This window comes from Muntiacus reevesi, chromosome 2 (genome assembly GCF_963930625.1).
Source record: "Muntiacus reevesi chromosome 2, mMunRee1.1, whole genome shotgun sequence".
NCBI classification, from domain to species: domain Eukaryota; kingdom Metazoa; phylum Chordata; class Mammalia; order Artiodactyla; family Cervidae; genus Muntiacus; species Muntiacus reevesi.
Window position 1 is genome coordinate 207540320 of NC_089250.1, and position 27065 is coordinate 207567384.

The following is a 27065-nucleotide window of genomic DNA, read 5'->3' on the forward strand; positions in this document are numbered from 1 at the left end:
CAGCTCAAGACCAAACCACTCTTCATGTCCTTGACTCCCCCACTCCCTCTTCAGGGTCCTTTCCCAGTCAGCGCCATCCTTCCTTTCTGTGTCCTCAGACCTCCATCTCTCCTTGCTTTGTGCCCTCGGCTGTATGTACTGTGTTAAAAGGGGACCTATTATGCCCATATTGTATTTCCCTCATAGCTCAGTTGGTAAAGAATCCACGTGCAGTATAGGAGTCCGCCCTGCAATGCAGAAGACCTGGGTTCGAGCCCTGGGTTGGGAAGATCCTCTGGAGAAGGAAATGGCAACCCACTCTGGTATTCTTGCCTAGAAAATCCCACAGACAGAGGAGCCTGGCGAGCTACAGTCCATGGGGTCGAAAGAGTCAGATACGACAGCGACAAAACCACCGCCATGTCCGTACTGGGGCTGAGGATGTTCGGGCGATAGACGCTGTATTCCAAGAAATCATGCAAAAAGAGGTCCAAAGCAGATAATCAAAAACCAGCTAGGTGACAAATGAGAGTGAGTAAGTGAAGTCTGGGAGAGGAACGTGTCTGGAGAGATTCTCTGGAGTGAGCTGTACCCTGAATCCCCCTCTCCAAGGAGAGAGGGTGGTATCCTACCATCTAAGCCTACCATCTAAGACCACCCAAGCCTGGTGGTCAGCGATCCTGGCAGTGGAGAAACACCCTCACTGGTGCCTGACTCATGCTAAGCAAGGGAAAGGTGGCTGGTGGGGCAGATGGGGACCCTGTGTGTGGAAGTAGCCCCTCTCCTCCCATTTAGGACAAAGATGTGTGAATCCTGGAAACCAGATACAGAAGCAGAAAAGATGTTGATCCATCACTCATCCATTTGTTCATTCACTAAATAGTTTCAGTATCCCTGCTAAGTGCTAAGTACTTATTATTCTAGGGAATTACAACAGAAAAGCTACAGGCCTGGCTTCATAAAGCATGTAGACTAGTAACGAATTAAGCGTGATAAAGAAAGGATCTTCCCCTGGGGGAAACAGGCTGAATATCTAGCAGTATTTTTTTGTGTGTTTTGTTTTTTGGCCCTGATTACCAAACAGGAAGGAAAAAAGATACATAGGAAGAAAGGGAAAAAAGATACATAGGAAGAAAGAGAAAAAAAAGAGTAAAACAGAAAGAACATACATCCCCTGAATGCAGCATCTCCTATATTTGTATTGCCTACTGGGAAGACTCAATAGCTAAAGAGTCATCCAATCTAATGCCATATGGATGGTGAAAACCTTCTCCTCACCCCATCCTTTACCTTTACCAGATTAAAATCATTACTATTAAAATACTGAGATCACAAGGAGAAGGGGAAACCCCCACTTCCTGACATTTAAGAAAGAGTATTCTATCTGCTTAAGAACATCAGAAGGGCCATAAAAAGTCCTTCCTTCAATTAAATATCTCCATCAACTATTAACAAATTAAGCATTTCATAAATTATGATACATTAAAAAGAGATCATTAATATTTGATTCTATTGTGTACATCAGAGATGCATGTCATGTTAATGACTCATAACCATGACTCCATTTTTTGAGTCTTTTTAAAATGCATATTAACCATCTTAATGTTACATATACAAGATCAGTTTTTGCCTAGTGCCTCACATATGTAGGGATAGTTGTGTGTTCTGGGCATTACAAAGCACTTTGTGTGTGTGTGTGTGTGTGTGTGTGTCTGTGTGTGTGTGTGTGTCTGTGTGTGTGTGTGTGTGTCTGTGTGTGTGTGTGTGTCTGTGGACTCAGTAGCTCAGTCACGTCCGACTCTTTTGTGACCCCATTGACTGTAGCTCACCAGGCTCCTCTGTTCATGGAATTTTCCTGGCAAAAATATGGGGATGGGTTGCCATTTCTTCCTCAAGGTGATCTTCTCAACCCAGGGATCAACGTGGAGTCTCCTGCATCTCCTGCAGTGGCAGGCAGATTCCTTACCACCGAGCCACCTAGGAAGCCCAAAGCAGTGCACTGTATCCATTTCTTTTCCACTGTCACAGTTTCATTCCCTTATCTGTCACGGCTGGAGGTCAGCCTCCCTGTGTGTCAGGGAGGAAGCTGTGCGTGGCCAGAAATATGAAACTGACTTTGAATCCATCGCCTGAACCCTGTCCCTTCAAGATCTGAAGGCCTTGGGGTCTTTAGGCATGCCCCATTTTTTTTAATCCTGCTACAATACACATAACATAAAACGTACTGTTCTTAATTATTTTTATGTGTACAGTTCAGCAGCGTTAAGTACATTTGCAGACTGTGCAACCAGATTCCAGAACTCGTTTCATCTTGCAAAAGTGAAACCCTACACCCACTAAATCACAAGTACCCATTTTCCCATTCTCCCCAGCCCCTGGAAACCACCACTCTACCCCCTGTCTCTCTGAATTTGGCTATTCTAGGTACTTCATAAGAATGAACTCATATAGTACCTGTCTTTCCATGACTGGTTTACTTCACTTAGCATATAGTGCCCAAGGGTCATCCATGTTGTAGCATGTGTCAAAATTTCTGTCTTTCTTTTTTTTTTTAATTAATTTATTTATTTATTTTTGGGTGCACTGCATCTTCCCTGCCTCATGTGGGCTTTCTCTAGTTGTGGTGAGTGGGGGTTACACTCTAGTTGTGGTGCGTGAGCGTCTCATTCTGGTGATTTCTCTCGTTGAGAGGCAAGGGCTCTAGGGCATATGGGCTTTAGTGGTTGCAGCTCTAGAGGGCAGGTTCAGTAGTTGTGGCGCATGGGCTTTAGTTGATCCTCAGCATGTGGGATCGTCCAAGACCAGGGATTGAACCCGTGTCCCCTGCAGTGGTAGGCGGATCCCTATCCACTGGACCACCAGGGAAGTCCTCCTTCTTTTTCTTAAGGTTGAATAATATTTCATTACAATTTTGTTTATCCATTTATCTGTTGATGGACATTTAGTTACTTCTACCTTTTGTTGATTGTGAGTAACACTGCTATGAACATGAGTGAGCAAATATTCCTTTGAGACCCTGCTTTCAACTCTTTTGGGGTATATACACATAAGCAGAACTGCTGGCCCATATGATAACTCTATTTTTAATTTTTAAGGACGATGACACTGTTTTCCATTGCAGCTGCACCTTTTTATCTCCACATCAGCAATACTCAAGGATTCCAACTTCTCCACATTTTTGCCAACCCTTGTTATTTACCTTTTTAAAAACTATGGCAGCCATCCTGATGGATGTAAAAGGATGTCTCAACCAAATATCTGTTAAGGTTATGCTTTGGCTTTCAGATAATACCTTAGTGATGAGTCTACATTATTATTTGCAGAAATCTGAGAGTGCAGCCCCGCCACAGTACACAAAGCCACTGAACATCTAGGCTGGGATGGGAACTGAGCTATGAGACATCCCCAGCTGAGCAAGTTACTAGCCCCAAAGGTTATCTGCTCTGTTGCATAAAATCAGCTCATGGGTAGCTCTACACTAATACAGTCTGTCAGCTTTCAATTTCTGCTAGAAGACAAGAGAATATGGAACAAGGGTTGTTGTTGTTCAGTGACTAAGTCGTGTCTGATTCTTTGTGACCCCGTGGACTGCGGCATGCCAGGCTTTCCTGTCCTTCACTCTCTCCTGGAGTTTGTTCAAATTTCATATCCTTTGAGTTGGTGGTGATATCTAACCATCTCATCCTCTGCCACTCTCTTCTCCTTTTGCATTCAATCTTTCCCAGCATCAGGGTCTTTTCCAATGAGTCATCTCTTTGCATCAGGTAGCCAAAGCTTTAGAGCTTCAGCTTCATCAGTCCTTCCAATGAATATTCAGGATTGATTTCCTTTAGGACTGAGTGGTTTGAACAGGGGTCTGTCCATTTTAAAACCCTACTCTGGTTTATCAAAATTTTATAAACTAAGAAAGAACTTCATGGATCCTTGTAGAAAGTCCTCACTCCTGTTCCACAGTTGCCCCTTTATACCAACAAACACAGCCCCAAAACAAGGGCAAAATATCAATAAGATGGTCCCTTCCATCTCTTTGAACATACAACCATGAAGATATTAAATCAGTTTTGATTCTCATGTAGAACTCATAGAAAATACTGAACCATAACTCGGGTAACACTTCTTTGAAAATCAAAGCATGTATGGTGGGCTGAACAATAACCCCTCCCCTTTCCTCCTGAAAAATACCCATATCCTCATCTCTGGAACCTGCCAACATTACCTTATATGGAAAAAAGGGCTTCACAGATATGATAAAAGCACAGGAAGAAGAGGGAGATTGTTGTGGGTTATTCACATGGATCCCAGTTGTCATCACAAAGGCCCCTAAGGGAGGAAGTCAGGAAAGTCAAGGGAAGAAGCCGGCCACGTGATGAAGGAAGCAGGGGGGAAGTGATGCAGTAGTCACGAGCCAAGGAATAACGACCTAAAAGGCTGGACAAGGCAAGGAAATGGATTCTCTCCTCCAGTCTCCAGAAGAACCCGCCTGCACACACCTTGCATTTAGCTCTGTAAGGCTCACTGCGGATTACTACAGTGCCTCTAGGATATAAGAAAATAAATTTCTGTGCTTTAAGCCAGGGGTCCCCAACCCTTGGGCCATGAACCGGTCTGTGGCCTGTTAGGAACCAGACTACACAGCAGGAGGAAAGCTGCAGGCAGGCGAGTGAGCGAAGCGTCCCTGTATTTACAATGGCTCCCCATCACTCGCATTTCCTCCCATCAGATCAGAGGAGGCATTAGAGTCTCATGGGAGTTTGAACTCTACTGAGAACTATGTGAGTGAAGATCTAGGCTGTGTGCTTCCTTATGATAACCTAACACCTAATGATCTGATCCTGCACTATGGTGAATAATAGTGTATACGGTGTATAATTACTTTATTATATGAAAGTGAAAGCATTAGTCACTCAGTCATGCCTGACTCTTTGCGACCCCATGGACTGTAGCCCACCAGGCTCCTCTGTCCATGGAATTCTCTAGGCAAGAATACTGGAGTGGATAGCCATTCCTTTCTCCAGGGGATCTTCCTGACCCAGTTATCTAACCTCGGTCTCCTGCATTGCAGGCAGATTCTTTACCATCTGAGCCATAAGGGAAGTCCACTTCATTATGTATCACAATGTAATAATAACAGAAACAAAGTGCATAATAAATGTAACGGACTCCAATAATCCTGAAACCATCTCCCCTACTCCCAGTTTGTGGAAAAACTGTCTTCCACAAAACAGGTCCTTGGTGCCAAAAAGGTTGGGGACCACAGCTTTAAGCCAGTAAATTCGTGTTCATTTATTATAGCAGCCATAGGAAATGAATATGACATCAAAATCTACCAACTTCATTCACCATCCCTTATATTTCAGCTTCCCAACTGGTCCACCACAAAGGACCTATCTCCTTGCCTCCAAAGGAAGCTGGTTGGGGTTTGGGGCAAAAGTCTTACCAAACTGTCCAAAGGCCCTGGGATACCCATGGGGGGGGCCAGGTGCCACACAAAAAATGTCCTTTTCTACATGTTCCTACATCACAACAGTTGTAAAGCATCCAAGTAGAGAAGAGTCCCAGGAATTAATACCTTTTCAACTTCATGCTTAAAAGCTCCTGAACACAGTTCAACAGAATATGAGGAAGAATAAAAAAGTGTCAGCATTCTTATCAACTGCCATCCTTCAGGACTGCTGTTTGATAAGCTGAGGCAGAAAATTTTTAGTGAAAAAAGAAGCAAAATGCAGCATCCTTTCTCAACAAGAAAACTTGAGTGGGAAAACATCCCAAATCCTCAAGCAACTGTTTTCCCCACCGCAGCTCCATCCCCAGGGGGTCTCTCGCAGCCTCTCTCCCTCCCTCCCTCGCCTGGGATCTGGGGATGCAAAGGCCCCTGGAGCACGCGCACTTGGCACAGACCTGATGGGGAGGGAAGGGTCCCCGGCGTCCCACCAGTCTTTCGGGGGGCTGATGTACATGCACCATAGCTCCCAGCTGTACCCATGGGCCGAGTTCTCATAGCGCTGCACCTCGAAGGTGTCCTGCTTGATGTTGTCGATGGAGGGAAGGATCACACGCTTCCGGTTCTCCTGGATCCGCGAGAGGACCGGTTCGGCCCTGAAACACAGAGAAGTAGAAATAAAAACCTCTCTCTTGGGCTTCCCTGGTAGTCTAGTGGTTAAGAATCCACCCTGCAATACAAGGGACATCGGTTCCATCCCTGGTCCGGGAAGATCCCACATGCGGAGGGGCAGCTAGGCTGGGGTACCACAATGACTGAGCCAGTGCTCTAGAGCCCGGGAGCTGCAACTACTGGGAAGCATCCTTTAGCAGACTCTGCAATATCAACTCAGGTCACAAGTTAGTATCACGGGCTCCCTAGAGCCCGTGCTCTGCAACCAGAGAAGCCACCACAGTGAGAAGCCCGTGCACCCAATGAAGAGTAGCTGCTGCTCGCCACAATTAGAGAAAGCTTGAGTGCAGCGACAAAGACCCACTACAGCCAAAACATAAAATAAATACAATTTTTAAAAAATCTCTCTCCTGCGGCTCACCTGCACCCCCACTGGCCCAGACCTCAAGACCACAATGAATAGAAGCATCATAGCTGAAGGCTGGGCTTTGGGCAGGCTGGAACTCACAGGGAGGCCGGGCTCCCGAGTGGCGGCTCTAGATGGATCAGGTGGCTTTAAACGAGCCCCGTGGCCTGTAGCTCAAGCTCACGCCCCTATGGGGTCACCACATTGTCACCTGTGCTGGCTTGCAAGGCCGGACGCGAGAACTGAGAACCCCAGGGCCACTGCCCCAGAGAGTCTGGCTTGTCTTTTATACCCACAGAGTCTAAGTCAAGGCCAGGCCCTCCTGAGAGAATCTGCACCGCCCTGCAGTTTCCGACAGTTTTCAGTTTCCCCTTTGGCACTGGCCGATGCCTCCGGTTTTCTTTTTTCTGCAGGAGCTGAATTGTCTTTCCCCAAATAGGTCACTTCTGCCCTTGATTGCCTAGTTTCAATATGCATTTCACTAGCTTCTTTGTGCGTGGGACTATTTCAGTTGTTTTAATTGATTATTTAATTGATTTCCTAAAAGGCATCTAATTGGATGGGTTAGAGATGGCAGGCAGGAACTAATTGAAAGCAAAAGTGGGCAGAATCCTGCCTCTCAGCGAGACTGCCTTCTCGGGGCTGCAGCAGGAGAGAGGCAGGGACCTGGCTCAGGGTTCAAGGCACAGCCCTGCCAGCTCAGGAGAAAGCAGATGGCCAGACACCCTTGCCAGTGTGTGTTCTCCGAGGCAGATGTAGGAAGGGATCATTTCCCACATTTGAGAAGGAAAAGATGGCTCTCAGAAACCAGGGCATTAATCTCCCTGCTTAGAACAGAGCGCAGGCTTTGGAAGGGAGTCAAGTGAAAATCCCATTCCTCTGCATTATTTGGAAGAATAATGAGAAAGCTCGGCCTCCATCCCATCTCTTTTCATTTGCAGCTATTGAATTACCTGTTGGCACATCTCATCTTTCTATTTAAAACGGGCAATAAAATATACCCAGAGCCATTTACTGACTCTGATACTTTTGCACACACCATACAAGCTGATGCCAAATGGGACTGACTTCTCACAATTTCTAGATGTGCTTCAGAGCTCTGCCCCTTCCAAGTCCTCATTCTTGCTGTTGTCCTCCAGGAATGCCCTTGTGCATGAGCAGGAAGTCTAGCCACCCACATAGTCTTCTCCAATCAAGTGCCACCTCTCCCAAGAAGCCGGCCTTGATTTCTCCCAGTAGACAACTCATCCCTTCCACTCTTAGACCATCTTCTCCACCATATTCAAGTCACTTCGATGACATGCTCTCCACGAATGTGGAGGTCAAGACAGAAAGGAACAGGTGGACATGTGAAATAGAAGGCAAAAACAGCTATAGCTGGAGGGGGATTGGATAAGTTAACACAACATGATGGAGAGAGAAGAACTGAGTGATGGGGCCATGGGTGGTGCCATCCCACTGGACATGAAAGAAAGGAGGAGAGAATGATGTGGAGGAAAAGGTGAGACAGGGCAAGGCGAAGGCTCCATGTGTTGAGAAGGATCCTTGCTCAAGAGTTCCCAAACTTGAGTGAGCAGCAGAGTCTCTGGGTGGGGGCTGGTTAAAGCAGATTGCTGGGTCCCACCCCTAGAGCTTCTGATGTCAGTCTGGGTGGAACCCAAGGATATATATTTCTAACAAGTTCCCAGATGATGCTGGTCTGGGGACCACACTTTGAGAATGATTACGAGATAACGACGAGGCTCAGGGGAGATTAGGGCTGCAGACCAACCACTGTGTGTATGAGGGTCTGATAGTAGCAGGAATAAACAAGGAAGAAAACTGGGCTCTGAGATGCTAACAGATGCCTGTGTGCACAGGAAAGGGCCAGTGTTAACGGTGACCCCAGGTTCCAAACCACTGTGTGCTCCTGTGCAAAACCATCCTTTTATCCAGCCATTAAAAGGATTGTAAAGTTGGTTTCAAATGAAGGCTAGACATTTCAGTATTTAATTAGTGATGGGATATGGGCTTTTCAAATAGGGTACTGTGAGACGGCTCATAGTCAAGACGGTATCATTCCTTTTTTTTTTTTTGGCTGTACTGGGCAGCACAAGGGATCTTAGTTCCCCAAACAAGGATCAAACGTGGGTCCCTTGTAGTGGAAGTGTAGGGTATCAACCACTGGATCACCAGGGAAGTCCCTCAAGACAGTATCACTGAGCACAGATAAACATTAATGAAGTTAAAGACCCTGCTTCTTACTAACCCTCTGCAACCTGGCATAGGGATTTAACCTCTGACTTGATTTACCATTGGTTAGTTAGAAACAATCATATGACTGTAAAGTTCAAACCTAATTTTAACATGCTCATGGACTGAGTTGGGCATTTTGGATGCTTCACTCTTACATACAAAATCTTCTCCTCCCTGTGTGCTCCCCAATTTCTCTCTTATTGTTCTTTTTACCAGGAAATTGGACGGGGCATATTGGCAGAGAGAAACCCTTCTCTTCCTCTAAATGATGTTAAAGACGATCCCATAAATTCTAGGAAGCTTTGCCTGAGTAGGCAGAATTATAAATGAATCTTTCTTCCCCCCACCCCGTAATAGTTAACCATCCTCCCCAGAAATGGAAACAAACAAATCAGCAAAAGAGAACAACAGAAATATGACTGCCTTGTCTCCTTAGCAAGGGTCATCTTGAGTTCTGTCTAATATATCATTTTCACAGGGATTTTCATGATGGTAATGATATGATGATGATGACAGACAGTAAACAGCAGATGTATTTCTCCCTGCTTCCCAGTTTTATCCCAAACTACGGTCTCACTTTCTTTTCGCCCACCCTTCTCCATTATTCCCGGGGCCCTGGAAGAAACAGGCAAAGTGCCCCCACCTCCCAAGACTCCAGACCTCCTGACCATGCTGCAGGTGCCAAGTGCCTCCAGGTTTTAGCTTGTGACCTACCAGCCAGCGGTGAACTCCACATGGGCATCAAAGAAGCCGGTGACCTGGCCGGTGGCCACCTTCCAGCCCTCAATACGAGCTCGGATCAGTCCCTCTCTTTTCTGGTTTCTCACCACCTTCACCAGCCCAGGGTAGCGTTTGTGGACATACTCCTCCAAGGGGGCCTTCAGCTCCTCTGCAAATGACAAAACACAGGAAGCTCCATAAACATGTCAAATGTGCATCCAACCCATCGTGAGGCCAACAGATCTTCAGATAGTTCAGAGACTGCGGAAAAGTCTGCATGTTGGTCATTTTAGTAAAAAGGACAACTGGGTCTGTGTGAGTCAGAAGGCATCTCTGACTGATGTCCTTTGAGATTTCTTTTCTTTCTGCTCCTCCCTCCTTCCTTGGCCAGCATTTCTGTGCTCGCACTGTCTCCTGGGTCCTGTTGATCCACTTTATATGGTTTTTTCCATCTGCACATACACTAATCCTCATAGGATGTGTTCTGGGAGGTCCAGACCCGTAGTTACACCCTGGACACAACATTAACAGGGTTTGTGCTTTGGTCAGAGGATATAAAATCTTTGCCCAGCAGTAGAAACGCTACCGTGATGGCAAAAGAAACGCCAACAGGATTGAACACGCTCCCTTCTGCCACCAGCAGGTGGTACAAAGTGCATTACTTATATGATCTAACTTAATCCTTACAGCAACCTAGATGGTTGCTAGATTAATCCCATTAATTTACTAGATGAATTCCACTTTGCAAATTAAGAACAGTCTTAGGAAGTGGGCTGCCCTGGTGGCCCAGTGGTGAAGAATCCACCGTGCAATGCGGGGGACACGGGTTTGATCCCTGGTCGGGGAAGACCTCCCAAACTGCAGGGCAACGAAGCTCATGCACAACTCCTGAGCCTGCGCTCTGAAGCCCTTGCTCCACAAGAGAAGCCACTGTAATGAGAAGCCTTTGCACAGCAACTAGAGTAGCTCCTGTAGTCTGCAATTAGAGAAAGCCCTTGCATAGCAACGGAGACCCAGCACAGCCAAAGATAAATAAATACATAAATATAAATAAACAATTCTTAGAAAGAACAGTCTTAGGGAGGCTCACCTGTTCCAAGGGTACAACCGAGGAGCAGAAGAGATGAATCGCAGGCCAAATGTGTCTAACTCCCCAGTCATAAAGGGATACTCTTGTGTACCTGAGAATCATCATCTCATCACAAGGAAAAAAAAAAAACAAACCCACATTTTTTGTTTCTAATTTTTAATAGCAGTATGAGACGAGGATGTTAACTAAGCTTGCTGCAGCAATTACTTCACAATATGAAAGTGAAAGTGGATTATAGCCCACTAGATTCCTCTCTCCATGGGATTTCCTGGCAAGAATGCTAGAGTGGGTTTCCATACCCTCCTCCAGGGGATCTTCCTGACTCAGGGATCAAACCAGCATCTCTTACATCTCCCGCATTGGCAGGCAGGTTCTTTACCACTAGTCCACCTGGGAAGCCCAAATCAAGGGTAGAGTTTCCGAAAGGAGAAGCTGTACATTCATGTCACAAATATTTACAGAGCGCCTCCATGGCTGACAACGACACAATCCCTGTTCTCGAAGAGTTGTCAACATCCAATGTTGGGAAAGTCAAATGCGTTAGAGAAAATGAGAGCTAAGAACAGGCCATTTGATCTAGACAAATAGTAGATTCCTAACGGGACCAGTGAGAAAAAAATTGAATTCCCTTCTGGATACAACTGGGTCCTTTGGAGACAGGGTGAGTTTAGGGAGAAGTCAATGAGCAGGATAGCTCAGGACTGATTTCTAGAAAAGCTGGTACTGGTGGAAAGAGATGTGACAGCTTGAGGGCACCAGGGTGTTGACATTTAGAAGTCACTTCCTTGGCTCAGATGGTAAAGAATCTGCCTGCAATGCAGGTGATGTGGGTTTGATCCTTGGGTTGGGAAGATCCCCCGGAGAAGCAGATGGCTACCCACTCACTCATCTCACAAGCTAGTAAAGTAATGCTTAAAATTCCCCAAGCCAGGCTTCAGCAATACATGAACCGTGACCTTCCAGATGTTCAAGCTGGTTTTAGAAAAGGCAGAGGAACCAGAGATCAAATTGCCAACATCTGCTGGATCGTCAAAAAATAAAGAGAGTTCCAGAAAAACATCTATTTCTGCTTTATTGACTATGCCAAAGCCTTTGACTGTGTGGATCACAATAAACTGTGGAAAATTCTTAAAGAGATGGGAATACCAGATCACCTCACCTGCCTCTTGAGAAATCTGTATGCAAGTCAGGAAGCAACAGTTAGAACTAGACATGGACCAACAGACTGGTTCCAATTAGGAAAAGGAGTACATCAAGGCTGTATATTGTCACCCTATTTATTTAACTTATATGCAGAGTACATCATGAGAAACGCTGGGCTGGAGGAAGCACAAGCTGAAATCAAGATTGCCGGGAGAAATATCAATAACCTCGGATATGCAGACGACACCACCCTTATGGCAGAAAGTGAAGAACTAAAAAGCCTCTTGATGACAGTAAAAGAGGAGAGTGAAAAAGTTGGCTTAAAGCTCAACATTCAGAAAACTAAGATCATGGCATCCAATCCTATCACTTCATGGCAAATAGATGGGGAAACAGTAGAAACAGGGGCTGACTTTATTTTTCTGGGCTCCAGACTCACTGCAGATGGAGATTGCAGCCATGAAATTAAAAGATGCTTACTCCTTGGAAGAAAAGTTATGACCAACCTACACAGCGTATTAAAAAGCAGAGACAAAAATAAAAAAATAAAAAGCAGAGACATTACTTTGCCAACAAAGGTCCGTCTAGTCAAGGCCATGGCTTTTCCAGTAGTCACGTATGGATGTGAGAGTTGGACTATGAAGAAAGCTAAGCACCAAAGAATTGACACTATTGAACTGTGGGTGTTAGAGAAGACTCCTGAGAGTCCCTTGGACTGCAAGGAGATCCAACCAGTCCATCCTAAAGGAGATCAGTCCTGGGTGTTCATTGGAAGGACTGATGCTGAAGCTGAAACTCCAATCTTTGGCCACCTGATGCGAAGAGCTGATTCATTGGAAAAGACCCTGATGCTGGGAAAGATTGAGGGCAGGAGGAGAAGGGGACAACAGAGGATGAGATGGCTGGATGGCATCACTGACTCAATGGACATGGGTTTGAGTGGACTCCGGAAGTTGGTGATGGACAGGGAGGCCTAGCGTGCTGCAATTCACGGGGTCACAGAGTCGGACACGACTGACCGACCGAACTGAACTGAACCCACTCTAGTATTCTTGCTTGGAGAATTCTATGGACAGAGGCACCTGGGATCCTAAAGAGTTGGGCACGACTAATTGACTAACACTTTCACTTTTCAGTTTAAAGCGAGAAAGTCCACAAGCTAACCGAATAAAAATAAGGCCCCTAGGCTCACCATGGAAGGAAACAAATCCTCAACCTGACAGCAGTAAGAAATGTCACACCCATCACCTAAGATCCTTTATCATCCTTAACAGACGGAACCACCTCTGGACGTTATAATGACAGCAAGAAAAACATTTTACATAAGATTTTTCTCACTGGCAGACTCAGAGAAGACAATAAAAACTCACTTCTATGGACTTCCCTGATGGCTCAGTGGTACATAATCCACCTGGGTCTCGAAGATCCCCTGGAGGAGGAAGTGAAGACCTGTTCCAGTATGCTTGCTTGGGAAATTCCCTGGACAGAGGGGTCTGGCAGGCTACAGTCCACAGGCTCACGAAAGAGTTGGACACGACTCAGTACTAAAACAGCAACTTTGCAAAAATAAATGTTTACCTATGAGTGTTACCAAATCCAATCCTAAATCAGTCTAGACCCATTTGGGAATGCTCGTGTTTCTTAAGGTTTGGATCAATAACATTTGAGGTCAAGAGGGGAGAGGCAACTACTGCCCTTGATGGGAAGGGACCAGAAAGGAGACCTTTCTGCTTCTTCACAATAAAAGGAACAGCCATCATCCAGACTTAAGGAGTACATATTGCAACAAGAAAGTTACAAACAGTGAGAAGGAAAGCAAAAATCATCACAGGATTGTATCCAGATCCTGCAATTTCAGTGTTATTGGAGAATAAAACATCAGTCTAGTGCCTTGACTCTAAACTCTTTTCAGAGAAAAGCGTTGACCTAGAAGACTCATCTCCATGTGCTCCCAAAACATGTGCATGAACCTGGACACCACATGGATGTGAGCTTGGAAGTGGCCACAGTGTCTGGGATTGGGCTCCATCTGTACTTCTCAACCCTCCTAGTTATGAAGTCTTGACAATGAGACTTACTGAATGTGTAATTCTCCTCAAGATAATCAGCCCAAGTTTAGATGTTGTTTCTTCTTTTTTTTATGCACTAATTTAAAAAATTTATTGGAGTATATAGTTGGGCTTCCCAGGTGGTGCTAGTGGTAAAGAACCCACCTGCCAATGCAGGAGACATAAGAGACGCTGGTTCAATTCCCGGGTTGGGAAGATCCTCTGGAGGAGGGTATGGCAACTCACTCCAGTATTCTTGTCTGGAGAAACCTGTGGACAGAGGAGCCTGGAGGGCTCCAGTCCATAGCATCACAGAGAGTTGGACATGACTGAAGTAACTTAGCACACATAACTGATTTACAATGTTGTGTTAATTTCTGCTATACAACAAAGTGAATCAGCTATATGTGTATATATACATGCATATGGCATATATATATGTATGTATGTATGTATGTATGTATGTATGTATATGCATGAGAACTGCCAGTAGGTCTGGGGTGTGGCCCAAGAATTCACATTTCTAACAAGCTCCATGAGACTGCCACTGCTGTTCTGGTGAACACTCTTGGAGTAGCTCTGACTTAGAGCCAGTCCCTTATCCAACCCCATCTGTGATGAGTTAACCCCTGCTCAGGAAATAGGTCTTCTCTGAAATGAGCAGACATTCCATAATCCCAGTGTTGGCCACGGCTAGTCTCTGCTTTTGCCCGGGCCTTCTTGTTCCACCTTGTCTGAGAGATGGAGCCCCTTGGAGATGACTTGAGTCTAGACAGTGAGGGGTTTGTCTTGCCCAAACTGGGATCCTGATGGCATCCTCCCACCCACCCCTCCCCATCAAGCCCTTCAACAAGGACCCGGGTGTTCCTGGCCTCTGCTCTCACTCCCACAATCCGTTGCGACAATGAGTGCTACAATTCCACCAACACTGCTTCTGCTGCCGTCAGCAGCACCATCACCACCACAGCCACTTAGAACCAACACTCCTCCCCGCCAACAGCTGCTGAGGTGTGGGCATACTGCTCACTGCGAATGTATGGGTTGTGACAGCTGGGACGAGAAAATAGCACATATGGCATGTTCCAATTAAAAAAAAAAAAAAAACCGAAAAACAAAACCATCTGCCTCAAAGCCATTGTTCTGCGGAGTGTGAGATTCCTCTCTACCCAGGAATCACCGGGCAGGTGATGCAGCTTCCTGGATTGCCCTAAACGGATTTAATTTACTGGGCTTGGTGGGGCTGACCAGAAGCCCAGATGATTCTCCTACAAACCCTGAACTTCTCAAAGGCACTGCTTGATTTTTTTTCTTTCATTGGTTTTACCATGTTAAGATACACATAACAAAAAATTAACCTTCTGACCATTTTAACGTGTACAACGGCATCACGTGCATTTGCATTGTGGCTCAACCAACACCCCTATCTAGTTTCAGAAATTCTCATCACTCCCAGAGGAAGCCCCACATCCATTAAGCAGTCTCTCTCCATGTCTGGCCCATCTTCCAGGCCCTGGCACCACTAATCCGCTTTCCATCTCTATGAATGTGTCTATTCTGGATATTTCAAAAACTGGAGTCACAACAAGATGTGGCCTTTTTGTATCTATAAGTCCTGGTCGATTGTGAAGGTGAGAGGAAGTGATTATTTTTTTTTTAAGGTGTGACTTTAAATCCCTTGGCCTTACTGAAGGTCTGATTCCTCATTCTGCTGCCTGTTAGCTTTTTTGATCCCCATTTTGGCTATTTGGTTGACTGGAAGCTTATTTACAAAACCCCTCCAGATTCATCAAAGGGGGTTCTGGTTTCTCTGAGGGGAGGATCCAACCTTTGGATCTGTGTTCACACCCCTAGAGTTCCCTTGACTCTGACACTAGCCTTTCTCCCCATCCCTGATGGAAACTTCCAGCTCACCGTGCTTGGGGGTCTTGAGTTAGCAGAGGGGAAAACCACCGTCCTTAATGCAGGTTCAGCACAGCCGTCGGGCATGATGCCCTATGTTTCTGCAGTGCTTTTTTATGAGTTTTTTTTTTTTAATGTGTGAATCATCCATGATGCCATCAAAACTCCTCCTCTCACCAAACTCTGAAGGGACAGTGATAACCTAAGAGGTACCCCCAGCCCCTGCTCCCCTCCTCTGCCCCTGTACCACCCTCCATTGCATGAACCTGTCTCCAAAATCCTAGCCGTTAAGAACATCCATGGACTTCCCAGGTGGCACTAGTCATAAAGAACCTGACTGCCAATTCAGGAGATGTAAGAGACAAAGTTTCGATCCCTGGGTCGGGAAGTTACCCTGGAGGAGGGCCATGGCAACCCACTCCAATATTCCTGCCTGGAGAATCCCATGGACAGGGGAGCCTGGCGGGCTACAGTCCATAGGGTCACAAAGAGTTGGACACAACTGAAGTGACTTAGCATGCACACAAGAACATCCATGAGGTTGTCATACCGAGTGAAATAAGTCAGAGAAGGAGAAATATTGTATGACATCCCTTATATGAAGAATCTATAAAGAAATGATACAAATGAACTTATTTACAAATTAGAAACAGACTCACAGACTTAGAGAGCAAACTTACGGATGCTAGGGGGAAGGATGCAGAGGAGGGATAGATAGGGAGTTTGGGATGGACATGTACACATTGCTGTATTTAAAATGGATAACCAACAAGGACCTATTGTAGAGCACAAGGAACTCTGCTCAGTGTTATGTGGCAGCCTGGATGGGAGGGGAGTTTGGGGGAGAATGGATACTTGTATATGTATAGCTGAGTCCTTTGCTGTCCATTTGAAACTATCACAACATTGTTAACTGGCTATACTCCAATATAAAATAAAAAGTTAAAAAATAACATCCATGGAGAGAGCAAGAGCAAGCATGTGAAAACACAAGACAAAATAACACAGACAGCGGCTACATTGCATGTTTTATTCTCTGGGCATCTCTCAGTTTTGCGGACTTAAATAATGCATTGTCTGACTATGGGAGTGAAAAAAGAGGTGAGGCGAGAGCTAGAAACTTCAGGAAGAATGGGGGAGATTAAAAAGGGATGCTTTCGGCATGTATGAAAGCATTTTAAAGGCGATGCCACAGTGAGATCAAAGCAAGGAGAAAAGAAAGCAGAAGACGAAAAGAAGCAAGAAAAAAGACGTGAGGTGCAAAATACCAAAGTGTTAAACTAAATATATCACATGGAGCAGTGCATTCAGGAGAGAGACTTTGAAAAGGAAAGCCATCTCTGCTTTTATTCCTTTGTTAAGACATCCCTCTCTACTGCTTCTTCCATTTAAATTTCACCTTAAAAAATAAATAAATACAAGGAGCCCAACCCCACGGGAAAATACCGTAATGCCTCTTTGGGGGTGGCTCCAGATTGCTCCCCCAAATTAAGAGCATTCCCCTATCTCACCCCATCAAAAGGCAGTTGGAAATCTGGTACTTGCAGCTGATTCTAATAATAACATGTGAATTTAAGCGATAAAATTTGTCTACAGCCTGGAGTGTGTTTTTCTTTCATTATGTTTCTTATTTACTGTGATATTGATTCTGAACTCTCTGAAGCTGGCAAATCTCTTCTCTGAAATAACCGAACTCACCATCTGGAGGGGGAGGCAGTGCTCATGGGGAGCAAAATGGCACACAGGAAACCCTGGAGAGATCAGGGTCAGAGCCCAGCGTTTGGTCCCTTCTTGGAGTTTTCCTTAAATGTAGTTGTCAGCCAGGAATGGAATAAGAGTAAGTTATCTGGTCAGTCTCCCCTTTTCTGGTATTTTGGGGACCTCTGTATTCAGAGCCCTGAATTCTCCAAGGTCAAAGGCAGTACGGGTCCTTGGAAGTGAAGTGAAAGTCGCTTAGTTGTGTCCAACTTTTCGTGACCTGATGGTCTGTGGCCCACCAGGCTCCTCTGCCCATGGAATTCTCCAGGCAAGAATACTAGAGTGGGTTGCCATTGCCTTCTCCAGGGGGTCTTCTGGAACCCAGGGATGGAACCTGGGCTCCAAAATCATTGTGGACGGTGACTGTAGCCATGGCATTAAAAGACTCTTGCTTCTTGGAAGAAAAGCTATGACAAACCTAGACAGTGTATTAAAAAGCAGAGACATTACTTTGCCTACAAAGGTCCGTTCAGTCAGAGCTCCGGTTTTTCCAGTAGTCACGTACAGATGTGAGAGCGGGACAATAAAAAAAGGCTGAGCACCAAAGAACTGATGCTTTTGAACTATGGTGTTGGAGAAGACTCTTGAGAGTCCCTTGGACTGCAAGGAGAACAAACCAGTCCATTCTAAAGGAAATCAGTCCTGAATATTCATTGGAAGGACTGATGCTGAGGCTGAAGCTTCAATACTTTGGCCACCTGATGGGCAGAGCCGACTCACTGGAAAAGAACCTGATGCTGGGAAAGACTGAAGGCAGGAGGAGAAGGGGATGACAGAGGATGAGATGGTTGGATGGAATCACTGACTCAATGGACGTGAGTTTGAGCAAACTCTGGCAGATGGTGAAAAGAGAGGCAAGCTTGGTGTGCTGCAGCCCATGGGGCTGCAGAGTCGGATGCAACTTAGCGACTGAACAACAGTGGCCCCTACCTGAGAGGGCTGTTTAGGGTGTTAAATGAGAGAATGCCGGCAAAGCACTTAGCTCAGGGCCCGCCACACAGAAGACACTCAATGCGTGTTAAACTTGTTACTCACTTTTCATTGGATGTGTCTCTGTGTACGGGTGAACAGAGAATAGACATGTCTTGGGAAACAAGGGGATGACTCTGGCGAGGGGACAGCAGGGCTTCGAGGGTGGGGAGGGAGTCTTGAACCAGAAGGAGGAAGGAGAGCACAGAGAGACGTGACCCTTGCCAGGGACTCCTCCAGAGTCCTAGTTCCAGGACCAGGATGGCTGAGTAGGACCCCGACTCCTGCAAATTCTTCATTTTTTTCTTTTTATCGGAGCATAGGTGCTTTACAAAGTTGCCTCAGTTTTAACTGCACAGCAAAGTGAATCAGCCATACCTATACATACATCCCCTCTGTTTGGATTTCCTTCCCCTTTAGGTCACCACAGAGCATTGGGAAGAATTCTCTGTGCTAGACAGCAGGTTCTCACTAGTTACCTATTTTATACACAGTAGTATAAACATGTCGGTCTCAATCTCCCATCCATCCCACCCCCTCTCCCCTCCTTGGGGTCCACACATTTGTTCTCTGCGTCTGTGTCTCTATTTCTGCTTTGCAAATAAGTTCAGCTGCACCATTTCTCTAGAATCCACATGTATGTGCTAATATATATTTGTTTTGCTCTTTCTGACTCTGTATGATAGCCCCTAGGGCCATAAACTTTTTTTTTCACATGGGTATCAGTGAACATCTCCCAGTGTCAGAGGGTGTGGTCTAGACTCTGTGTGGGCTCAGTTAGCACCGTGAAGCTGTGCCCAGGAGGGTGAATGGCATGTCAGCGTCCCTCTGTGTTTAGGGCCCCCACCCTGGGGCTCCTTGACTTCCTTCAGGGATCATTCACTAGCAGACCCCCTTGAAGCCAGATGTCCTCCTTTGTGTATAAAACAAGGAAAGGAGCGGTCAGGCAGGACGGGGCCATCAGGATTCAGAAGGCAGATCGTGCCCCGAGGGTCAGAGAGAAGGAAGGCTTTGTTCCATCCTGGTGCAGGTGCCAGACTCTCCCGGACTCTGCAGCACAGCCTGAGGCCAAAGAGCCTCTGCCCAGCAAACTGCCCAGAGCTCAGAGCTAAAGAGATCTAAAGACTCTCTCATCAGGGTCAACTCAGGATCCACTTCACTTTTCCAAAAAAAAATAAGATTAAAGCTCCAACACTGCTCCTTGGGGAACAAAGGTGAAAATGGCCATGTCTGGCCTTTCTGACCGTATTTCCACCAACCCCTGGGCTTCCTTGACCTACCTCTCCCTCTGTCTCACCAGTCAGCTTCCCTGATCCCTATCCCCAGTCAGGCTGTTCAAGGAGCTTTTTTTTTTTTTTTTTTTTTAATCCCTCCTGCTCTGAGGCTGCTCAGCATCGTCATAGGACGTGATCATGATGCCCCTCTTCTGTGAGGGGCAATTCTGAGCCAATCCTGTGACTCAGCAAGTCCCCCATCTCTGACTGGGACTCTCTCTCTCTGAAACTCCATCAATTCTTACATGTTGAATCCCATTGCCCACCTTCCTCTCTGGGACAGGCTGGGAGTTGGGACCCTCTGCTGCAGTGCTGCAATGCCTGCATCTGAACCCACCTCTCCTTGAGCAACAGAATACAAAAAGATTGCATGAGACTAAAAATGACTGTGTGAAAGTGCAGTTGGGGCAAATTCTGGACAAAAGCTACAAGGAGACCAAAATACCCAACTGCCACTTTGGAAGAACCTGGAGCAAAAGCAGGGGACTGCACAGACCCCCTGCACACAACACCACCTAAGGGGTGGGCAAACTAGCTTAACCACCCCTGCACCCACTCCTGCCCTCGTCCCACGTAAGGAATAAGCTGGACCCCCACCTCAGGGAGCCAGCAAGCAAGGGAACCTGTTGGTTGTTCTTGTTCCCCTCTGCTGCAGCAGGGGCCCCAATAAAGCCCTGCCTGAGTTTCTTGTCTGGCCTTTGATCAACTTCTATTCCTTGGTGGCTCAGACAGTAAAGAATCTGGCTGCTATGTGGGAGACCAGGGTTCAATCTCTGGGTTGGGAAGATCCCCTGGAGGAGCGCATGGCAACCCACTCCAGTATTCTTGCCTGGAGAATCCCCATGGACAAAGGAGCCTGGTGGGCTGCAGTCAGTGGGGTCACAAAGAGTCGGACATGACTGAGTGACTAAGCACAAGGAAGTCAAGAACCCTGGTCTGTAACATCTCTATGTTCCAAGCATTTGTGCCCTGAGATCCAGGTTCATCTACTTCCCTTCACTGCTGTTCCCTCCTATCCATATGTCCAAGTTCTAACTATCTCTCATGGTCCAACTCAAGCGCCACATCCTTCTCAGAGGCCTCACTGATTTCCCCAGCTTGTGGGAACCCCAAGCGTGAATCCGTGGATGTGGTTACAACATGCAAGGTCCATGGTGTGCCTGTCCACGCTGCTCCCTCTATTTCTTGAGATTTCCCCCAGGGTTACTGGAGCGTGGTAGTTCTATGCATTACCCTGTCCTCCTGGCCACAGTTGGCAGGTCCAGTGAAGGCCATCTGACCCAAACTAGAGCACCAGTTCCCTTCCCTCGGATTCCCCTGGAGAGGTGGTCCTGTCCCCCTGCAATGACTGAAGCTGTAATTACAATGTCAATGCTGGGCCATCTTTGCAGCCATGCTTCCCTCCAGATGGCCTGGAAAACTGGAGGTGGCCAGTCTTCCCAAGCCAACAGGGGAAGGAGGAGCTCAGAGACAGCAGAGCCTGGGAAGAAGAACACTATTATGTCTGAGTGCCTGGGCCTCACCTTCCCTGGGCCCAGCCTCATTCTCATCTCTGGGGTGTATAAGCCCCTCCAGGACCTTGTATTGTTGGGTCTTGTGTGTGTGTGTGTTTAGTCATTTAGTCGTGTCTGACTCTTTGCAACCCATGGACCGTAGCCCACCAGGCTCCCCTGTCCATGGGATTTTCCAGGCAAGAATACTGGAGTGGGTTGCCATTTCCTCCTCCAGGGGATCTTCTCAATCCAGGGATTGAACCCGAGTCTCTTGCATCTTGTGCAATGGCAGGTGGATTCTTTCCCACTAGGGCCACCTGAGAAGCCCAATGGGTCTTATCTAATGGAAACCCAAATCTGATCTCAAGGCAAAACTTTCAACATACATTTTGTTTTGTTTGTTTGTTTTTTAATTTTTTTTTTTTTTTTTTGGCCACACAGCATGTAGGATATTAGTCCCCCAACCAGAGATCGAACCTGCGCCCCCTGCACTATAAGTGCAGAGTCTTAACCAGTGAACCACTGGGGAAGTCCCTCAACATACTTTTTTAGTTACTCTTGGTTCTATCGGAATGCAACCCATTTCCCTTGGTACCACAGTCAAGGTCGCCAAGGTTAAAACAGAAAACTTTTCCTCCACTGGAAGTTTGGCTGGAAGACACACAACTAATCTGATTTTTAAAGACAAGTTGTCACATAGACGGAATAAATGACCAGAAGGTTCGAGTGACCGTGTGTTTACCATAATTCAAGCAATGAGACCCTTAAGCATTTATCCCAGAGAAATGAAAATTTATTTTTGTATCAACATCTGTACACCAATGTTCACAGCACCCAAATCTCCTCCCACTGATGAAGGACTAAACAAACTGGGGATCCTTCATTGCAGTGCAGACTCTTTAGCTGCAATGTGGCACATGGGATGTTAGTTCCCTGATCAGGGGTCAAACTTTCATCCGCTGCATTGCAAGGAGGATTCTTAACCACTGGACCACCACGGAAGTCCCTGTAGTAGTTTTCAAGAGGTTACCAGTGGGGGAAACTCAGAGAAGGGCACATAAGACTCCTTGTACATTTTTGCAACTTTTTGTGAATCTTAAATTATTTGAAAATAACGAGATTTTACGGTGTTATTTTTTTAAGCAGTTAACATAGGAAGGTTTAGCTGAGGTTCTCACATTATCTCTAGTGTAAAGACACACTCACTCCTCCTCTCCTCCCCATGGCCTGAAAATACCACAGGGAGAAATGCAAATGTACAACCTAATTGTGATTACAGACCCACAGAGCAAATGCTGTCACATTGCAGTGATCTGGTTGGGGAAAAAAACAAGTATTATTTCCGATTAGGAAGGCTCTTTACAGGTCGGGGAGAGGCAGGTGCTGTTCCAATAAGGAAGCCTGGCCCAGTATGGAGCAGTGTGATAACAAGGTGTCCCCCGGCCACTTCACTCAGAGCCTCAACACAGGAAAAATGTTATCTTCCCGAAACACAAGACCTCTCCTATCTCTGCAATGATAAACCAAGAATAAAAGCAAACAATGCCAGTATGCCTTCTCTAAAATCCCTTTTGAAAGCCCAGAGGGTTGAGCCTTCCACTGAAAAGAGTTTTCTAACTCGATACATTGTGCTTTCAAACAGTGAACACACAACCAAGAGAAGGGCTTGATCGGGGGTGCTCACTCACGGGGAATTGTGAGTGATGAGGTCTACGGCCGCCCAGGGCACCAAGAGACGCAAATCTTGATGACTGGAGACAGGTGGCTTTTGAGATCTAAACGAAAACAACAAGGGCGTTGAAGCCAAGATATGTATTGGGTTGGCCAAAAAGTTAGTTTGGGTTTTTTATATGGAAAAATCTGAATGAACTTTTTGGTCAATCCAATAGAACAACGCTAAACCCAAAAACTCCCAGGATGATACCAGGGGAAGTACAAAAGATGCTTTGCACACATACCTTTAAAGGAACATATCCAGCCAGCCCTGTAACTTGGCAGTATGCAAGACATAGGGGACACAAGTGTAGAAGGGCTTTGGTTCTTGCCCTCAAGGATCTTAGAGTTGAGAGGTGGGCAAGTGCACAGGGATAATACAGAGAGCTGAGCCAAATGATACACTGATGCCCAGGAGCAGAGGAGAGAGGGTCCCCAACCCAGCTACATCTAGGACATCCAGGAAGGCTTCCCAGTGGAGGTGATGCAAAAGTAGATGTTGAGGAATAAGCTAGAGTTGGCAAATCAAGTAACACCACAAGCACACTCAATAGTTAAACGTTTTATTATACTGCCAGAACTTTTACTGGATTGGCCAAAAGTTCATTCGGGATTTTCCATACTACGTTATGGAGAAACCTGAATCAATTTTTGGCCAACTCAATACAATGTGCTTTACAAGTATCACCAAGAAAGCCCATAATTTAAACTCTGCATAAAGGCCACTATCACCCACAATTTACTCAAGCTCAGAAAAGGTAGGTGCCTTGGCCAAGACCTCCACATACTACTTAAGGAAAAGAGGAAGAAAGTTTTTAAAAAATAGTTAAAAATTACTGATAAGACATGTATTGTGCAAATAATTTTATGCATTAAAGATTATAATAGTGGAAATGAAGAAGTTTCTAATATCATTTCAACTTAATGGTTAATGTTACCCTTCAGTTTGGAAGGCACAGCAAAGTTCCAGGGGAATCTGGACTTGACATATCCAAAAGATGAACTCAGAACCTCTCACAAACCTGGTGGTGGTTCAGTTGCTCAGTCGTGTCTGACTCTGCGATGCCATGGACTATAGCCCACCAGGCTTCCCTGTCCATGGAATTTTCCAGGCAAGAATACTAGAGTGGGTTGCCATTTCCTTCTCCAGGGGATCTTCCTGACCCAGGGATCGAACCTGTGTCTCTTGTGTCTCCTCCACTGGCAGGCAGATTCTTTACCACTGTGCCACCATATTCTGTATCTTAATGGAGAGCATCAACCTGTCCTGTCACTGTAACCAGGACCCTGGGACTCCTCTCTGACCCCTCCCTCTTGTTTACCCTCCTTCATAACCAATCAGTCTTCATGTGATTCAGCCTCCATGTTTCCAAATCTAAAATATTTTGCCATATGAAAACAAATATTTCAAATAAATGGTGAGGATGAATTATTAAATACCTCTAGATAACCATACTTTCAGACAAGAGTCTCTAGATTAAAACTTTCTCAGACCTGACATAAAAATATTTAGTTTGCTGGAATTTACTTTGAAAAGGAATGTTTACCTATGAGAAAATATGCATAAATATTTGTACTTTCTAAGGATTATAAATAACTTCCTTAGGACATTACTCAAGGAAAAGACTGATGGATTTCACTATATAAAAATGCAAAATTTATGCCTGTCTAAAAGCATTGTCAATAAATTAAAGTGAGAGCTCAAATTGAGAGAAGTATCTATAAGATTAAGGCAAAAAAAATTTTTTTAATATATACAAAGTTCTTACAAATCAATAAGATAGCTATTCTAATAAAAAAATGAGTCTCATTAGTAGGCAAATCCATTAAAAAAGAAAATGTGGTCAAATATACAAAAAAGTGTTCAACACCACTAACATTCCAAAAATGCAGATTTAAAAATGAAAAATGATATGCATTTGTCACTCACCAGAACAGCAAAGATGACAAAGATGAATAAGGCCTAGTGTTGGTGAGGATACAAAGAAAGAGACACTTTCACATACTTTTCATGGGACAGTACAAGCATTTGGAGAACAAATTCAATTTCTATGAAAGTTCTTAAAAATGAATATAGAATTTCTGGGATAAGATGATGAATATAACACGAATTTGACAGTGTTATATTTGACAGTGTTCAGTCTTCTGCTGAAGACTATAGGAAATGGATTCAAATATAAATAAATAAACCTATGACCTTCAAGGTCAGAGAAGATACAAGATGAGACATCAACCACAAAGCTAGGGAGCCTGGAAAGGGGATTCACAGATTGACAGGTGTGTCTGACGCCGCTGCTGTCAAACCTAGGAAGTCTAAACACTCAGTGTGTGTGTGTGTTCAAACGTATCTATAGTGTGAAATGTTACTTTACAGTTCAGTGAGAGTAAATACAATCACATTGTTGTACAAGCACATCACCACCATCCATCTCTAGAACTTTTTCATCTTCTCAAACTGAAACTCTGAATCCATGATACAATAATGCCCCATTTTTCTCTCCTCCAGCCCCTGACTGTCTAATCACCTTTTAAGAGGTAATCATGAGCAGACAATAGGCTAGCTGGACATGCAAGTAAGCCCCCAAGGTGGGAGACAGAAACTACATAACAAAGAGGAAAAAAAGAAAGCATGTTGTGGAAACCGACTACACAGGGAGAAAGCTGAAAAACCAAACAAGACATTATTAATATCCTCCAAGGGATCAGAAAACATACTGCTTCCATTAAATAAAAACAATACACTATAAAAAGAAACTTCCAGAGAATAAAAATGAGGACTTGGAAGCAAAATCGTGATAGCAGAAATAAAAAAAAAAAAAACTGAAAAGAAGGGAAAGGAAATAAAATTGAAGAAAGCAAATATATCATATCAAAAAGATAAGGAAAGATAGCAGAGAGAAGATAAGAAAATAAAGGATTTCCATCTAGGAGTTTTAATAATGGAATACAGTCAGAGATGCCTAAAGAGAGAATTGAGAAGAATGGGGAGGAATTACCAATTAAATATTCCAAGAAATTTTCCAAAAACTGACAGTAGATTCCACTGATGCCACTGAATGACCAAAGGATAAAAATGAACCCAGCAAGGCTCATCATTGTGAATTTCCAACCTCCATTAACAAAATGAAGATTCAGGAAAGAAACATGCAAAAGATGAAGGAATCAGGACTCTTCTGTTTCTTCTAAAAAACACTGAAAGATGGAAAATAATGGAGCAAGCCCATCAACATTCTGGAAAAAAAAAAGGTGATCTCTAATTCAATCAGGTCATCATTCACACATCATCTTTCTGTCCTAAGAAAGATTAGGACAAAGCTTTTTTCACACATGGTTGATCTCAAAAGATTCTATCTTCCTTATAATATTTCTCAGGAAGCCTGAGGCGCTGAGTTTCACCAAAATAAGAACGTAAACCAAGAAACAGAGATGGAATCCAACATAAGTGGGGGGCAAATGAGAGCTCCAGGAGGAGGAGGAAGAGAGCTAGATGCACCACGGCCAACTGTCCTTATGGGAGTGGTGTGACTGGACGCAGATGTGTTGAGGGCTATTATTACTATCTCCCCTGCAACCTGACCACACTGAAAGCTGCAGGTAGATTATTCAAATGAGTCTGGTCCCCATTCTTCCCCATAACTAGATGTTCTGACCAGAGGCTAAGTGTGTGCTGGTACTCCACACCTGCTGCCTGGATCAGGTGAGGACATTGATTTCATCCTTCTACCTCCCCCTGAAGGTAGGCACTACACCTTGATGAGGTCAGAAGCAGAAAACACAGGTCAGTCCATTCCATCTGTCCAGCTTTCTGCCTTATACCCACTATCTGGTTCACACAGTAGCCTCACCAGGTGCCCCCACCAGGTGCCCCCACCAGGGGGAGCCCTGTGCTTCTCTGGGATCACTGATGACCGAGATGCCTTCCCCAGAAGAAGCTTTTGTAAGCCTTTGTTGCTGTTCAGTTGGTCGTGTCTGACTCTCTGTGACCCCATGGACTGTAGCCCACCAGGTTCCTGGTTCCTCGGTCCATGGGGATTCTCCAGGCAAGAATACCGGAATGGGTTGCTATGCCTTCCACCAGGTGATCTCCCCATCCCAGGGATCGAATCCAGGCCTCCTGCATTGCAGGAGGATTTTTTTTTATCAGCTGAGCTACCTGGAAAGCTGGAGAACCATGAATGATCCCAACTGAAGCAGAAAGAGGAAGACTGGAGAACAATCAGAAGACA

The 27065-nt window shown here is 45.2% G+C and overlaps 1 protein-coding gene across 1 annotated transcript in view; it reads right to left on the bottom strand.

Annotated features, from left to right (window-relative positions):
• GALNT17 (polypeptide N-acetylgalactosaminyltransferase 17) overlaps positions 1 to 27065 on the bottom strand; it is a 416949-nt gene that overhangs the window by 176455 nt on the left and 213429 nt on the right. Inside the window, exons 4-5 of the mRNA XM_065920375.1 lie at positions 9447 to 9621; positions 5878 to 6075 (exon numbers count right to left, since the gene is read on the bottom strand). Coding sequence (XP_065776447.1) covers positions 5878 to 6075; positions 9447 to 9621 — 373 coding nt within the window. The remainder of the gene's footprint in view (positions 1 to 5877; positions 6076 to 9446; positions 9622 to 27065) is intronic.